The 19,105-nt window shown below is 35.9% G+C and overlaps 1 protein-coding gene across 1 annotated transcript; it reads right to left on the bottom strand.

Annotated features, from left to right (window-relative positions):
* Window positions 1-289: 289 nt before the first annotated feature.
* On the bottom strand, window positions 290-17,627 carry LOC120636163 (WW domain-containing adapter protein with coiled-coil homolog). The gene is made up of 10 exons (XM_039907497.1): window positions 17,452-17,627; window positions 17,313-17,346; window positions 16,570-16,822; window positions 14,305-14,628; window positions 10,309-10,470; window positions 9,699-9,841; window positions 8,509-8,761; window positions 3,184-3,326; window positions 2,316-2,443; window positions 290-365 (listed from the first exon to the last, which is right to left on the bottom strand). Exons 1-10 carry the CDS (start codon window positions 17,490-17,492, stop codon window positions 290-292), a joined length of 1,557 nt encoding a protein of 518 aa, XP_039763431.1. The 5' UTR covers window positions 17,493-17,627.
* Between the last annotated feature and the right edge of the window lie 1,478 nt (window positions 17,628-19,105).

Here is a 19,105-nt window from a genome sequence, read left to right as displayed (position 1 = left end):
GCAAGGCGAATTAATTAAATCTGATATCGCCTAGCTAAGAAGGAATCGCACTCTCGAATTGACCGAACCGCCCGATCACAGTAACGATCGCAATGCATTTAACATCAAGTCACACAACACAGCAATAGTCATTCACCTAAATTAGAAAGAGAACGGAATGAACAACGTTCGTCGTGTGGGGCGCCGGCGGGCGGGGGTGCGGGGGGTGCGGCTGCCGCGCGGTTAGCAGCACGCGGCGGGCGGGCGGCGCGGTGGGGGGCGCCTGCGGGCACGCCCCCCACCGCGTGCCCTAGTCCTCCGACATGAACGAGTTCTGCGACTTGAGCTCCTCTAGCCGGGTGATCTGCTGCCGCAGGTACATAATCCTGCAACACCGGCCACACTTTTTAGGGCGAGAAGGAAGGACAAACCAACTAACAAACTTTTAATGCATTGGATTTAAAATATTTAGTAGCTGTACCCTGCCACGCTTCGCTGGTTGAGAAAAATAGATAAAAACAATCCTTGATGCGTATTATATATTATGCTAAAATTTCAGCTCGATCGGTGCAGAACTTTTTTAGTTTTGGAAGCGTACACAAACCAATATAACATTTTTATATATACAGATTATAGAACTATAATTTTGTTGCGTTTTCATTTCTATTCAATACACTCCGCCAGAGGTGCCATGCATTACTGATACTTATGCTAAGGTAGACCTGAGTTAGCGCTAACTTAAAACGGTGATAGCCTAGTGGTACGATAGCTTTGGTCTTTCTTACGCGGGGACACAAAACTGCTATAGTCGAAAAAATGTAATAGGCCCGTTTTGACATTTGTGTAAGACCATAGAATGTAACTTGGAACGAAACTGAAAGAAACAATAAAATAAAAATAAATTACATACAGTGTTTTAAAAAATACGCTATGTTTTTTGGGACGTTAAATAATATGAAAGAATATATTGCGAGTATTCTTTTTGCACTTACTTTATAGTAGCATGTAATTTATAATTGTTGCGAAACGTTCCGAAAACAGTTACGTTCTCAGTCTTTTTTTTATACTAGAGCTGTTACCATTTTTTTACTGAATATCGAAATTAAATATTGTGTAGTTATCTTTACTGCAAAGAATGAGCTTGGTTCTCAAAATGGGTTCTAAATAATGAGTCTGAGTTGATGTATCTGACCAAGCGGCACATGACTGAAGCGTCCCCGCGCGCACTGCGCAGTTTTTCGTTCCTCATCTTGTAAACTTGACTGTGCGCTCGTTTAAGTTTGATATATATTGTTTACTATTACGTTAACTATGGCTCTTCTATTTTGGACATTAATTTAAACATAGTGATTTGACTCGATTTTTGTGTTTGTTGTTATATGGTACTAACTCTGTTTCAACATGTTGAAAAGTGGACGTATAATCAACAGCCAGTCACGCGTATTGGTTGTGAAGTTAAAGGAATACTTTGAACGAACGAACACTTTACAATACATAATAATATCAATCAAGTACTGATACAAACTTGAATTGATTTATCGTGAGTATCGAGTCCCGAGTCTTATGGTTCCATAACTAGTTACGTCGCGATGACAAATGTAAAAACGGGCCTATTACATTTTTACGACTATATACGACGTCACAGCACAAGTGGGCGTGTTTATGTTTCACACGTATACAACGTACAATGAACACGTATGTTGTGACAGTAAATTCACAATAAGTACATATAGATAAAGTACTAGTAACTGATACATATTTTATTACGGAAGAATGAGTAAATGTAGTTTCTTAGTATTATTAATATTTATAGCCATGTTTCTTTCTGGATCATGATACAGTTGACACCAGCATTTTCTTCTAGCGGGTATCGTACGAGGCGAATAAGGGATATACTACCATACTGTGCGATCATCAACCCATCCAAGGATTATAGGCAAACCCTCCAGTACTGTTATAGACTATTTATTGATGATTCTGTCTATGAAGCGGTAATAAGTAAAAAAAAACTTCCACTTCACTTTTATGGAGCCGAGTTCGAACACCAGCACGCACCTCTTACTTATGTGCGTATTTAAAATATCACTTGCTTCAACAGTGAAGCTCAAAGGTATTAGGAGTCCACCAATCCGTAGTGGGCCAGCATGGTTGACTACAGCCTGTACTAAAACTAAACCCTACTCATTGAGGGAGAATGACCGTACCGTGCCCTGTGGCGGGGCGGTGATGGTTTGATATGATCATGATGGTTTCTGGGAATAGGTTTGCTCTCGTTATTCGATAAGTTTGTTGTTGCAAAGGTGTATGTTGAATTATGGGTGTATTATAAGACCTACTTCTGTTCCTGTAGTGTAGCCTGTATCTCTGTGTGGCGCACGATTGAGCGCGAACACTTGAGTTCCGCCGACACCCGCGTACAATGCAAGCAGCCCAGCTGATAAGCTTCCTCTGTGAACTTGTTTGCCTGCAAATAGGATCAATCAATGAATTAATACACTGTACAACGGACTTCCTTCAAAACGGTGGCTATCAATCTTTTAACTGTCACAGAAACTTTTGAAAAATTCCCCCCCGTGAGATGTCGTGGAATTCTTACGTAAACGCATTCGATTTTTATTGTAAAAAGAAAAAAAAAATGCTTCGTACTTTTACATACGACTAGTTAAGTCTAGTAATCAATATTAAGTAAGAGTGATAAAAATTTAACAAAAAAATTACGTGATAATTAATTTATTTATATTATTAGATATAACGTAAGATTAGATGAGATTTGATCGACCCCCTTAAACGTCTCACGTATTTTATGAACGCCCACGCAATCATATTACACAAAATCAGGCCTCGAAATGGTTGCGTATAGTATCTGTTTGGTGTGAGGCATAAGGATTGAAGAAATTATAAATTACACCATACACATTCTCCTGCTTTTCGCGTAGTATAGCAAATTAGGCTTAATTTTCATAACATACCATGGATTTCCGCAAAGTAAGGCCTGCTTCTATCCAATATTTTCCTTAATGTTTTTGAAGTACAGAAGGAGGGCCTAGCGGTTAACCTCTGTAAACTCTCCGCCGGCGCCCAGGTTAGGAAGCCCTTAACCCCTTCTCATTGTAGGACGACACCCGTGCCCTCTAGTGGGCCGGTAATGGGTTGATATAATGATGATGATGATACCTTTTCAACAAGCCTTGATAAATACGTTACCTGCTTTTCGAGGATGTCCGCCGGCCAACCGAGCACGTGAGGGGTGAGGTCTGATCGCACATAGTTGACTAGCGACGGCGTCAACATAGGGGTCCCGTGGTGGAGAGAACCCACCACAGATGAATAGCTGCCCAGGCACTCCACTGCGAAACACGCAAACACATATTTTTTTAATGACCGCACAAATAACATGTCAGATGTGAACTTCAAAACTACGCAATAGCAACGGCTTCATCACTCAACTAAATTGGGAGGTCTCAAAGTTTCACTATCCTTTTCATAATGCTTCCAGATGAAAAGTATAGCATGACTTTCATTCGTCCTAATTAGATTGTTACATTTGTGCACTAAAGAACTGGCAGCAGTGTGCACACTTAATACATTGTCAAAATGTACGACAAAAATAATTACCAATGAATTAAATTAGGTTAGAAGCTTCTCGTCAATTATTCCTATTGTCAGCGATTAAAAATACAGCTTAATTAAATTCTTTATATATTTCATTTACGATTAGGGACTAGTTAGCTCAATCATTTATTTTACACACAATATTCAATACTTCGTGGTTTTTAAGAGATTTTTTTTTTGATCTCGATCGTTGAATATCTGTTGCACAACTGAGATTGCAGTCAAGTTAGTCTAGACTGCAATCTCAGTTGTGCAACAGATAATATATATCATAGATCCCTTCAGTTTCTAAGCTGCATCGTACCGGCACGCTTCGTCGCTTGGCAGCACATCTTGGTCAGTAGTTGGTAACTTGCTAAGGCCAAAGCCTGACTATAACCAGAGAAAATTCTTAAAATGCCAATTCCCAAATCGTTTCTATCGCGGATCAAACCAGTGACCTCTCATTTTTAAGATTACCGCTGCGCCAGGAAAGTCGTAAATAGGGTAATACAGATTTCATGCTGGAAGGGGTCTTACGAGAAAACGCAGATAAAGTCACGGGATGTAGCTGATACATATTTATGCCGAACTTTTAGTAAGACGATAATCTTGTTCCGTAAATCGAAACATGATTTGATTCTCTACGTCATGGAAATCTTAACTGCGCCCGAAATCCATTCCGTTACGCAAATTCCATACATCTCTTCGAAATCTCACGGGGTAATTTTGACGTCACAAGTAGAATATGTTACGATTACAATGTAATAGAGAATCAGGCGCCAGAATGAACTCAAATCATTAGTCACAATAATCAAATATCATTCACTCTTTGGAACAACAACATTTATATCCAATTGCTACATTTTACTGAAAATTTTGTTTTTTAAATCTCTGGTTATGTCGATTTGAAAAATATTTTTCGGCATTTAGTTGCGATTAGCGATTATGCGGTTGTATCTATGTTTTTAGGATTTTATTGCATTACACAGCAATAAATACTCGTTCTAGCAATTGTTCAGCGTGATAGCCAACGGAGACTAGATTTTAAGTCCTGATACAGTAACGATACAATCGCAAAAAACTGCGATACAGTCGCGATGCAGACGCTAGTCGAATTCCTCCGCTCACGTAACCACGATTTTGCGTCGCTATTCGGATACCTTCGCTCCCGTAACCCGTACTTTGCGTTGCTAGTCGAATACTATCGCTCACGTTTCCATGATTTTGCCTCGCTAAACGTTCGCTCACACTATCACGTTTTTGCGCAGCTACCTTTGCCCACGTAAACTGTATTTTGCATTGCTAGTCGAATTCCTTAGCTCACGTTACCACAATTTTGCGCCGTTAGTCTAATACCTTCGCTTACGGAACCCGTCTTTAGCGTTGCTATTGGCATAATTTCTCTCATTTCTCTCAACCCAACTTTGCATTGCTAGTCGGATACCTTCGCTCACGTAACCCCGATTTTTTCTCGATGTAGTATCAATACATTCGTGAACTACAAGCTTGATTGATCCCCTCACCTATTACACCCGATGTCGAAACAGCGCATGTTAGTAGCGCCGCCAAAACAAAACACTTGCGTGTTTGCATCTACGCTTAAAGGATTCTAAGCGATCCCAACGCTTGTTACGTGTTGCAAATGCGTCAAACGGCCAAAGGTAGCTATTTTAAATATCAGTTTTAGCGATTGTATAGCCGCTTAATCGAAAATCGTATGTATTTTTAGAGCTCGAGAACGCGTCTCGCTTCTGAAAAAAATTAAAATCCCGAACGCCAAAAACAAATTATTGTGTTGCAAGAGTGGGCAAGCCGAATAAGGGTCCTTTTCCGTTATAACACATTTATATAAAATTTAAGTTAACTACTTCAAAGGCAAAACATATCAAATGCACCATTGTTCACTACGATGTTTTAACTACACGAGCATCTCAACATATTATATAAAAACAGTAAAACAAGTTGAACACGGAGCAAATACCTGTAAAGTACGAACAAACACTCATAGTAACCAGCTAGCTACATTTCTCAGTGTCCGGTGTCGATTTAGATTAGAAGGCTTAAACTTTCCTTAATTAACTTTATCATAAAGTTATAAGACCGATATATGGATTAAAAAATGGCTGAGCCATCGATGGACGGCCAGCAGTGGCGTGCGTAGGTATGCACAGGGTATTTAGATGATATAAAATGAAGATAATCTAAAGTAAGAGTTTTAAAAAAATCCTAAGGTTTGACATTGTAAGAGTTATAAAAAGCCTACCCTTAAGTATTTATAACTCGTACTGGACATTTTCTTCATTTTATATCATTTGCATACCCTGTGCATACCCTATATGCTCGCCACTGACGGCCAGCCTCACATGTCTCGAGACACACTGAGGAAATCTGCTTATAGCTTCTGCAGCTGATCGCATGATGGAAAATGCAAAAAAAAAATAAGTTAACATAGAATTAAAAAAAAAATCATAAAATCAAAAGAAAAATGTATAAGTGATAAAAAATTCATGTGACAAAAACTTATCCATGCGCTTGGTAAGCCACGAGCTGGCGCATGTGTACGCTCAAAAGATAAACAAGCATTGCAATAAAAAAAAGCAATATCGCCTTGCATGGCTGGCCATTAGGATGGGGTATATCTTTTTGTTAATATTTTACTAGTAATTTTCAAGTCTTCAATATAACATTTAGTTGTATACTGTGTAAAATATCAGAAAACAACTGAATAATTATGTATAATTTCAATAAAGTAATTCTCAGAGATGTAGGCACAAGTACCACGTATGAACATGACCATTGCCAGTTACAAAGTTATTGGTAAACTGTACCTGCATAGCCTCTCGTGACTTTAAGTAGCCGCATGCTAAGATGGCCGGGCTGAAATGAGTTTTCAACGATGTAGTAAACATGTATGAGAGTGTTATAACCGACGGGCCTCCTACATGGCTTTATGTTTGTGGCTTAGCTAAGTTTCACGATAAGGGTCTAATTTGCGTAACGTTGGAATACTTATGCACAGGTCACGTGTGACAGAACACTGCATAAGTATTCCAACGTGAGCGAGTGAGTGAGCGTGTGGAAAGACTGCAAAAATATTCCGTAGTTACGTTATGAATGTTGATATGGCTCTGTTGAAATAAGGTTTAGGTAAGATTAGCTTTTATTCTTAATTCACTGAAACCTAGTTTCTGCTACCTCTGCGTTGGGAATATGTGCTCTAGCGGACGGTATAAATGTTTGTAACTCACATATCTTGCGTACTACCTCGCTATTTTTTTGTTCATTACCTCCACTTAGCAAAAAGGTCACAGTTCCACAGTTCAACTTTATAGCTGCTAAATCGCACAGCTTATGAGATTATGACAAATAAGTTGCAAACCGGCCGTCTTCACGTCAGAACGCATAATTTGACAGTAGCATTTGCGGACTCATAGATTTTTTTGTTTTTTTGCCCATTTAAAAAACCATCGCAACAGAGCAAAACTTCGCAGGGCATGAATAAGTCCTACAAATAGGTGTTAAGCCTGTAATTGCAACGGCAACCACGGCCTTCGGACCGGAACACAGCATTGCAGTTTGGCGGCCGTAATAAGCAGGTATTTGGTACTTCCACAGACAAACTCTGTCACAAAGCTCCGTACTACTACTCGTATTAAGATAACAAGTCGCAACCGTTTAAAAAAATTATGCAAAGCCTAACTTTTTTCGGACATTGTGGTGCCACCCCTTTACTTCTGTCCTGCCAACATAAATTGTGGGTACCTTAAGGGTGTAGCAAGCAAACTAAAACGATCCTGCGTGGCCTCACTTTCTATGCAATCTCTAGCTGTATTACCAAATTAGACATAACCTATAACAATCAGTACACATGTATTGTATTTTGTATTTATCTCAAAATTTTAAAAAATAACCATGAATTAATAAACTGCTAATTTTTGGTACTTTAGGTAACTTTGACAAGATTTTCAGTCGAAAAATTTAACTATGTCAAATTTAGGATGTTAATTTTGCAGCTCACAGCCCCATGAAGTGTCGTAATTTTGTTTGTGAAATGCACAACCGATAATGTGCTTTATTGATGGATACAAAAATTCAAAATTCATCTATTTCAAATAGGCCTAACAAAAACACTTTTGAAACCTGTCTGTTTGTAGTGACTCTACCACCGGATCGAAAGGCAGATTCTACCGAGAAGCCGGCAAGAAACTCCGCAATGTAATAGTTGATGTTGCTCCATTCCAACATTAACTATTAACATTTTAACTATCTTGTGAGAGATGAAATGACCAGATGATTCCAAGAAACCTTGTCATTAATAAATACATCAATAGTATATTTAACTCACTGTAATGTTTTAACATACTCTTTAAACTTATGCATTGTTAGGTCCAAAATAACCTTAGGAATCATATTATAGAAGCGTATACTCAATCTCACTAATGACTTCTGCACCTTTCGCAGACGATATGCAGATGACTCTAATTTTAGACCATTCCTAAGTCAACTTATTCGTTTGATTGTTGTCTTACAAATACTATGTTATTATAAATATATTGGAAAGCTACAGTAAGTATATCTATGTCTTTAAATTTCGAAAGAGATTCGCGTGATTTAAGTTAAGCGTATTTGATCGTACAGCTCTTTACCGCCCAGTTATTGAAGTGCCACACTTGACAACAAACAACCATAAACTATAAAAACGACGAAGATAACAATGATTGCATGAAAATACGCACCTCCTCGTCCCTCGTCTCAAACTAATCATCCTAAATTTGGAATCATAAATTGTGTACAGCGGACAACCATTAAATCGGAAATATAGAAAAGGAAATAACATATATTCAGTTGCTGGGAAGAACTAAATAAATTTTATAATAGAATATGTCGTTTGAACTTAAGACTCCTACTTCCTAAGTGTTAAAAGAGTGTACTCACTTTTCCTAGGCAGCGCACTATCGAGATGTATGGGCGGCGCGTGCGGGTCGATGTTTTCGGAGTGCGTGGGAGTGGGCGGGCCCGCGTCCCGATGGGGCGTATCCGCGCCGCTGCCCGGCGACGCCCCGTGGTTGGCGACGTACGGGCCAGCGCCCATGCCGCTGCCACCCGCCGCAGGAGCCATCGACATCGACATCGACATCGGCGGCATACCGACGATACGAGGCAACGCCGCCGCCAACAACGAGCCGCTCTGCAAAGCAAAATAAATCATTTTACTTATCATGCTCGTACACTACTACCTTGCCATGCTTTGTAAAAGCGGAATAAAACTGCCTTTTAAGCTCTTGCGCATAATACTATTATGCACAAAAGCAAGATTCAAGTAAAATCAAAATTTGATGGCACAAGAAGAAATTGTGTCTCTTATAAAGCATAAAACAAAGAATTGTATAACGAAAATGCAGCTAAAGTCACCGTACCAAGACTAAGGTTTCATGTAAAAAGATTAATTGAATTAAAGTGTAAGTAGCTTGCTAATTGCTAATCAAATTGAAGTTCAGAATACATAACTAGGTCATAAGCTATTTTTTATCCTCGATTTGAATATCTCATAATAAATATATCGAATTTGCTGTGGATTTTTAAAGGCTTCCTTTTACGTATGACTATGCAACGTGTAACAGAATTGCGAAATAATATTGAAGGATGGATAAGTATACTTCATTAAGGGTGGTTACCCTGTAAAAATATTAAATAAAAAAAGCATATTTATTTTTCTACACAAAATTCAAAACATTCTTACTTATGACAAACCTATTGAAGATAAAAGACCGACACGTGCATAGTACCTAATCTACGCGACGCGTACGTAATAAATTGACAGGAGTCACATTATTTTAATTTTGCATTTGATGTTAGGACTGTATATAATTTCTTTCAGTAAAAACTATGATAGTGGTTACTCAAAAACTTATTTTATTATAACTAATATAATTTATTATACTAACTATGACTTGGACAGTTCTGGAAGTATAAATGGAAGCTAATGATGTTAATGATGAAGCATTATTTTATATCAACTTTAACCTGGCCGAACCAGTGTACGCTACTGCTTCTAGACACCCTTATTTCGGTATGGGGATCGGAATAGCAAAAATTCGGTACGAATGAATACTTCTTCCACTAACCGGTTTGTTAGAGTTATCGAGCACGACGACTGGGGGCACGGCATTGGAGTCGCTGCGTGTTGCGCTCTCCCGTGCACCGTACGAATTCTCCGAGATCGGCGTACTCCTGTCCGGGGATATGTCCATATCTTGTGATTGGCCATCTGAAAAATAACAGCATAGACGTATGAGAACGGTGAGAGCCTAGCATTTGATAGAAAGCTCACATTGCAAAGCTTTATTTATTCGAGTCGTTGTTGACTCAATTTCGATCTACATGTACCTTATGCAAACAACGTATCACTTGCTATTTAACTAACCTAACACTATTTAAATAAATTTAACATGTTCGTGGTTAATTAACAGTTACTAAAAATAGTTAAACGATAATATTTTGCAATTTTCCGATATTTCGACCCACTTATCGCGGTATAAACCCGTTAAACTATTTTAAAGAAATGCCTTTTTTTTGTTTATATTGGTAGATCCAATATTACTCTCGAAATTATGGCACTTAAATGCTACAAAACATTACTGTACTTTTCGCAGACGATATGTTCTATTATTTTGACCTCATACGAAATTTACAGTTTTACATTTATTTTGCTAGCATATTGAAAACGCTAAATACCTTTCCCGTCGTGCTGTGACATTGGGCGCTTTGGTCTCGTCCTGTCGTGCCCATCTTCTTCCCTCCCACTGTTCCAATACCTATCTGAGGTACTGTTTGTCCGTTTATTTGACTTATCTGGTTCTCTCCTGCCTGACCTTGAACTTGACCTTTTATCACGACCTGTTAATATTCTTTATTAAAAACTTTTATTGCACAATCCTCGTCGCCTCGTTGGTTAACGGCTAGCATTTTCGACTACGGAACATGGGTTCGAAAAATGCCTGTAAAATAATGCAATTTTTTTTGTGTATTTTGTCGAGATCTGTTGTAAAATACGCTCGCTCGGTCAATTAAAATAAGCCAGCTAAACGTGAAAAATTATGATACAAGAACTAATATTAACCCTATTTGAGCTTACGCTTTACAAGGAGAGAAATATATTCTTCTCTTTAAACATTTCAACATTTAAAAAACTATACTGCTCAAATGTTAGTAATTGAAATTCCAATTTTGGCATTTACACATCGAGGTCTTTAATTTCTCTGACACAACTCAATAGTTGAATAAACAATTTTTTTTTAGATACTTGTACTAACACATAATTGTGCTGTCACCTTCGTCGCAAATTTAGACATTGTAGGTCACCGGGAAATACCTGAATTCTGAGATTGTAGTTCAACATTATTAGGAATTCAATCAATAATATTCGCATTTTTCTCTTAATTTGTGCCAAAGAACTTTATTTTCTACAAAAGAACAAAATTATCGGTTTCGATTTTTTTCGGATCCCTAACTAATATTATAAGTGATTGTAAGTTTGTCACGCGAAAACTACTGAACCGATCTTCATTTAACTTCTTATACATATTCTTTGAGGTATTAGAAATAATATAGTACACTTTTCATTGCAAAAAAAAATCCGTAAGATAAAAAAAGTTTGTGAAAAATCTCATATACGGCACATCTAGTTAAACATAAATTAAAAAAAAACGCGGTAAAAAAATGTATCTAGAGCCTAGTGGCTTATAACATTTATATGTGGTGTAGTCTCTTTTAACATAGTTAAAAATAACTAGGGTAATACATAAATGAATAAAGTAACAGGGCAGGCAGGAAATAAGCCCTTATTAACCAGGGCCACTACAATCGTATTTTTGCTGTAACTTAGCTTAAACCTGCCCAGAAGTTATAAGTATGTAATAAAAAAAACAATTTAACTCAGTCAACCCATTCGAGCACTACGATTACACAGGAAAACATACACACAGCGGTAAAATTTCTAACCCTCTCTTATTTTCACATGGGGTCAAAATAACTGTATTTTATATGCGTATCAGCAACCTTCTTGAATACAGACGATTTCCAGAGAGAGAGGAGAAAGGTATTTGTTTGTGTTCCGTACTAATAAAAACTATTACGTGTTAGTATGTGTTGTGGTTAAGTTTTTAAAATTCAATATAAATATCAGCGTACGAAAATAAGTAGGCTACGTCGATTTTAATAGATATTGGTATTAAAATCGAAGCTATTAAATTTTTCAGGGTGAAATAAATTTAAAAGCCTCGCTAGAAACTATCGCTGAATTTTTAATGTTCAAACAAGACAGTGTGGGCTTCACCTTCGAATAAAAATCGATAGGACCGTTTTTATCGCGAATCCACGAGTATAAAAATTCTGAAATCAATAAGAGCAATTTTTTCCGCAATTCTGTAAAATTCGCCAACATACGAGTATATAGGTAACCGCACTAGCGCTTCAAAAATTCGACAGCTACCCTGCTTTCTTATTCAAGGCTGTGGGTTCGATTCCCAATACTGTAAAAATGTTTGTGTGATAAACATGATTGTGTCTGGGTATTTATCTGTATATTATAAGTATTTATGTATATTATTTATTAAAATATTCATCAGTCATCTTAGTAAACATAACTCAAGCAACGAATACTTTTGGGCTAGATGGCAATGCGTGTGTATTGTCGTAGTATATTTATTTATTTCATTCGCGCGGTAAAATAAACTACTCTTGTTACTGCGAATGTGAAGTTAGTTTATATCAAAACTTACTCTAACACATTTTACAGTTTTACGTTACAAAACTATCATTTTTACGGTATCAACCAATCAATCAATTTACGAAACACTACAGAACAACAGAACAAAATAAATATTGACTTTACTACTATATTTTATTTGTACAATTCTTCATATTTTTATAATAAAATTCAGGGTCTATTTTATTTCAATAATGGTATTTAGAAAACAACCCTTTCTATGTTCCTAATTAATGGTCCACAATCGTAAACACTATGTAGTACGAAAATATTGATCTTAATTTGATTTAAAACGTTATAAAGATGAAATATTCAATTAGATTTTTTTCTTTGAATCGACAATCTCTGTAACCAATTTAAAACCATATGAAAACTATTTAATCCAAAGCAAAATACACAAGCAGAAATTTTAATACATAAAATAATTTTCTAAGTCATATAACTCCATACTAAACTTATAAAGAGGAAAGATTTTATTTTTTGTCTGTTTATATGTGATGGATAAGCATAGAAAAGATTCACTAAATAAAGAAATCATGAATTTATAGAAAGCTTAACAATGAGTAACATAGGCTTTGTAGAGAAAAAAAAAAGAGGATTTTATCCTAAAATAATGGTATTTGCATTAGCAAGCTAGAAGCAATAACGCTACCCAGATGCTTTATCCGAGAGAGAGATGCTGACTAAATTAAAGTTCACCGGTTAATTTAGCCTGCGGAGTCTTTAAAATATAAGCCACAATAACGTATATGACTACAAAAATAATTTAAAATAATAGGTGAACAGAATTTCGATTCGAATGTCATTTTTAGGCATGGAACAATAATCCATACAAAAAATGGTCAATATATAAAAATGGTAAATATAAAACTAAAATAAAGCGCGAGCCCACCATTCTGCTATAGCTTTTCTACTAATTCTAATCCCCGAAACTGCTGGAACTATTTTGACTGTACAGAAGGATTACTCAAGGAGTAACATAGGCAGTGGCGTGCACAAGGTTTCTGACCAGGGTATGCATAAAGAAGGAAAATGGCAATAATATGGAAAAATCCTTCCCCTTTACGAGTAATACAAAATTTTTAGGGTATGCAGTGCTTTTGTGCATGTATGAAGTGCACGCCACTGAACATAGGCTTACTGCTTATTTCGAAAATACCTGGGTGCACTGAAGTTTTAAAGAATGTATTAAGAGTCCGATTTTAAGGTAATTACAAGTACAATTTACAAGTGAATTAATTTAACGTTAAATATTGATAATAATGCAAAACCAATAAAGGATTGTTATCCCATCTTTAAGATTAATTGAATTTGAACCATACAAATGTAGATAACTAGTTTGCAGTGGAGTAGTATGAATACAATGTGTTTTGTAGGTATTAGGAAAGGAGATAAGAAACAAACTGATGATTCTATTCCTGTATTATGTCAATTGGTTATGATGGGTGTCTATTACTTCTCAGGCTGACGTATACATTTTGATACATCTGATACATGTTGTAATCAAAACAAATACTAAACACTCCATATAACCCCTAGGATTTACTCCAACTTAGGACTTGAGTTGCGAGGGGAGATTTTAGAAACACAATTTAAATTCATATTTTATAATTGACTTTGTAATATGCTGATAAAGATGTTTTCAAGAAATCTAAATTATCCATTTGATTAATTAAATTCCATTGTTGTATAGTAGTTCATTAAAATGTTTAATTTGACTAACTGTGAAATGCTCTGTATTAATTCTTGTATGGTAATATTTTCATATATTGTCAAATTGTTGTGCTATGACACAACAATTTGACTATGTATCAAAATATTTCTTTTTAATGTATCTGAATACAAACATAGATTTACATATTATTTATTAATTTGGGGTTACTATAATCTTTAATCCAGGCATTTCCTGCTTGACCAACTGGGTTTCAAGAATGACAATTCAAAATTACTTTTAAAAGACTTACTGCCTCTTGATAAATATGTAGAATCTTTGGATGAAGTTCTTCTCGGGTCCCACTCATGTGCCACAGCGGGAGGCTTCTCCCACTGTGACACCTCACTGATACAGTTATAATAATACTTCTTTCCCGATGAACTAATGTGTTCAGACCATTCACTGCCTGAAAGCACGCTTGATGAAGGAGCACTTCTCTTGTCATATTTACTACTTCTATTAACACTACTATTCATGCCACTAGTCCTATTTTTTTTCTCCGTTTCACATCTTTCATGTATAAGTTTCTCCCTCTCACTGTCTTTGCTACGTTTCTCCTTAGGTGACCTGACATCTGTAAATAAGTGAATAGAATACAGCTCAATGAACCAATGTACTTGAACAACAAAGTGGAAGTTTCCAAATTCGCTAATTTAATAATAACACAAAAGCTTTATTATTGATTAAACATAGATGAATTCGCTTGCAGCATTTGTACACAGTAATGGACTAGATCTAGATGTATTGTTACTTTTATTGAATGTGTACCTAAAGTTTATTAAAATTTTAAGAGAGAGAAAACTTATATTGATTTATAATTAACTTATATATTGATTTATAAACTTTTATGCTGATAAAAAAAAACAATTTCAGTTAAGTTATGAAAATAAGTTGCATAATTATTTGCATGGGTTATTGTAAAGTATGCTTTACAAGCAAAAATTATAATAATCTAAATAAAAAAACAAAAATTCTCAACTATTATAAATGGATCTGATATCTTTGTGGTGCTGATTATAGACATATTTAAAAGAAAATAGACATTCCAGATACTTCTTAGTTGAAAGAAATCCTGAATTATTTGCATTAGAACCTACAATAATTGAAGCTAGCAACATAAATAGAAATTAAACGTAACAGCACAAAGACTAGCATTGGGTTTACATAATACCTATTGTTTGGCTGTGAGATTGTTTACCAAACTATCTGACAACATAAAAGGAGTAGCTAGATTTGAGAAAAGACTGTCATAATTTGCACTTCTTATTATAATGTTAATTTATTTCTAGATAAGGCAGATCTTATCAATATGACTTCAAAATTTATTTATTCCAATGGCAAAATCTGGAGGACATTAAAAAAACGAGTACCACATTTGGCAGAAAAAGATAATATCTTATTTCCGCTTCATTATAACTAAAAAAAGCTAGCATATTTATGCTGGCTTTCAACTGTTTTGAGGAGGGTTTTAAATGTGGGATGAATCTGAAAGTTGTTAAATTTTAACACAACCTCTTGAGGCCTCTTGGCCAAAGTAACCTCAACTGCTTGCCATAAAATGATATTATTAGGTTGCCTCTTGACAAAATTCATAGGCCTATAAATAGTATATTCCTTTTGGAATCACTGTAAAAAGGAATTCAGTGCTTTTTGACCCATCAATTAAGACATTTGTATACAACAGAATTTATACTGGCACTAACTCCTACTCTACATCTACATGTAGAGCTGTAAATTTAGATAGTTTCAAGATTTTGTAGGACAGAATTAGCACCAAAGTGCAAAGTGCAATAATGTTCATTTTTCATTCATTCATTAATTTATAAGTAGTTTTTTTCTTCGTGTAAAGTATGCTACTAACAGAAAACTTTTATAACTGTGTTAATAGGTAAAGTTTAAAAATTATATTAAAGATTAAGTATTCTGATAAAAATCAACTGAATGAATGAGATAAACCAGAGTCATTAATAATATATTTTATCTTGCTGAGCTAGGTCAATAAAAACAGATGACTTTTTCTTAAGGTAAATGAACTATTATTGTCTGTACTATTATATGTACTGCAGTTAAATAAAAAACAATGCTGCTGCAATAATGAAAAAACCTACAAATTCACTTTTGCATTAATTTTAGGTTTTTCAGGGTAAATACAGGATATTATTCCAGATCTAACATAACCTTATTACTTGGATTGATGGTAATGCAGTACTTTCTCGAAGTCAGTCCAATATTTTAGCATAAAGAGGATATAAATTTTCAAAAGATTTTTCACATTGGATGTGAAATGCTTAAAAGTAGAAAAGTTGGCACTGCATAAAAGAAGCTGATGACAATAATGATGAACAGTCTGAAGCTTAAAATTTCACCACAGGAAACAGCCATTTTTACTTTAAATAGCTAATATCATTGCCAAACTGGCGAAGTTTCTAGGGCAAACAATTTTGAATTTATATTATCAGTAGGGAAAAAAATATTCACAAGTTGAGCCATCAATTTATATAAAAAGCCTCATTACCTGTATACTTATTTCTAGAGGATTTGTAGTCTCTATCTCTCTCCTTAATTTCAGAACCTTTCTGCATATAGGAATTTCTTGATGTGACATATTCTCTCTCGTCGACCAAGTGATTGTAGTGGTGATGGGCATGGCCTGAGTGAAGTCCATGCCCACTGTGCCCATGTACCACATTGCCATTGGGGGATCTAAGTGGTGGATAGCGGTTGTCAGAAGCGCCGTACTCATTAGCAACTCTCTTGGGATTGTACTTCTGTATATGAAAAAAACCAAAACTTGTTAGATAAAACAAGAATAATATGTAATAATCAATTAATAATTCATAATTTCTCAGTAGCAAAATCATTTGACTTTTTGCTAGTACCACCTGATTTTGTAAGATATACAATGTATATAGATATTAAATACAATGCACTGCTGTGACAGTCAACACAACTTTAACTCTAACAACCTTTTAAATACGAATTATTTACTAATAAAGAACGAAAACATGGGTTACCTCAGTCATGAAACGATCGTAAACTTTCAAACTTGTTTCAAAGTAATTAGATTACTATAAGTTGGAAGTTTTAGTTCTGCTAGCGACTTACAAAATTAACTTTGGATTACCAACATACGATTTGGACAAGAAACGAATGGACGGAATCTGTTATTACGTAGAGAAATAGCTACAGCAACTCTGCGAAATCCAACTTGTATACGACATGTATTCATCTTTGACAATAACTCCAGAGTTTGCTTACCTGATACGGATGGGCCTGGTGCTTCTCAAAGTACCTGAAACAAACGAAAACATTTAGTCCTTCATCCGAGTTACAGCAAAACTATCGGCGACCGCCATCTACAGATAGCTAAGCCGAAGCATTTGAAAGCGTATCGTACCCATCGCTTATTCGCTGCGGTTTCCTTGCATGCATTACCATCAATGCAAATATACGATTTATTACGGCCTCTGAAATAAAACGCTAAAAGATATCACTGTCATTAAAACAGTTTTATAGAAGGCCGTGCTATATCTTGATGGACGCCATGTCACATTCGAGAGTTGGTCGAGTCGAGCCGTCGGGCTAAAACACTCAAGTCAAGAGAGAGTCGACAGCAACGCGAAAGAGACAAAACTATACCGTGGGCACAGAGAACACAATACACTCAGACTATATATGCATAGAGTCCCAACCTAGTCCCAACTCGCGTGGCTGCTGGAGTTTTCTCGCTTGAACGTTAGGTGCTGCCAGAAATAACTTATGTACTTATTTTGAGGGCAAAAGAAAAAAATTTGCAGAACGAAGAATAAATATGTTCTAGAAAAATTAAATATTATATACAACTTCATTATAAGATGAAATATCTGAGATATGACCTGCTAGAAATGACATACTTAGGGATATCTCCAGCGTTATTAAATCTCGATTAAATTTAATTATAACTACTTACGAGTATAATGCTACAACAGCTTATATTCGAGCACTGTTACTCATATAGCCCAAAATACTAGATTAATTACTGTTTTGTTTTTGTTTAATCTGTCTTTTATATTTATTTTGTGTTAAATTTTGTATATGGGTCCCCGACCTGAAATAATTTTTTTTTATTTTATTTTATTTTTTTATTTTATAATACAACAAAGTATTTTTATCATCACTCATCTTTGGTAAAGGATCAACCAATCAGTCAACAGAATCTGCATAGGCAGGCCAGTTCGCTCTATTAACTTTATGTTTCAATAAAGGATTGGACTTGGGAACAGGGATGGAACTCTGAGCAATAGAAAGTAGAATGGGATAGGGGTCACTCCCATGGGTGCTAGGAAGGATACTCCAAGAGGAGAGGGAGGCCAATGAAGGAGAACAGAGGGATAGATCAACAGCAGTCTTAGGGTTTTGATTAGGGTACACTCTTCTTGTTGATGTCCCGTCATTTAAGACACAGATATTCAATTCATCAAAAAGATCGACTAAAAGAGTTGCAAACCCATCACAGGAATGGGAGCCTCAAGGTGTATGATGGGCATTAAAATCCCCTAACACCAGAACTAGTGAAGGGATGGAGGACAAAACTCATTTGAACTCTGAAATAAGTGAGGAGTTAGGATGCGGAATGTATATCGACAGGATTTATATGTTTAACGATCTCACAGCAACAGCATTAAACTGTCGACTGTGAGGAGGAAGAGAAATAGATGAGTATGCAAGAGAACGCTTGATCAAAATTGCACTGCCCGCATACCCATACTCCCTGTCATCCCTCAAACAGGCATAGCTCCGAAGCGAGAGTCAGGGACCAGCCATGCCTCAGATATGGCAAGAATGGCAGGTTTATGTTCATTGATAAGAAACATTATTTCGGGTTTTTTCGAACGGATACTCTGACAGTTCCACTGAAGAACTTGTACCGAAGCCATTGGAAAGAGCTGAAGCGATCTTGACAAATATTTGTGCAACGTTGGACGGTAATAGGTATTGACCTAGAATTTCAATAATAGTAGTGAGAGATTTGGTTAGATTAGGGATCACATTATCATTAGAGGAGAGCACTA

The sequence above is a fragment of the Pararge aegeria genome, chromosome Z (assembly GCF_905163445.1).
Source record: "Pararge aegeria chromosome Z, ilParAegt1.1, whole genome shotgun sequence".
In the NCBI taxonomy this organism is placed as follows: Eukaryota; Metazoa; Arthropoda; class Insecta; order Lepidoptera; family Nymphalidae; genus Pararge; species Pararge aegeria.
Note: the sequence above shows the minus strand (reverse complement) of the source record. Positions and strands in the feature narration are given on the sequence as shown.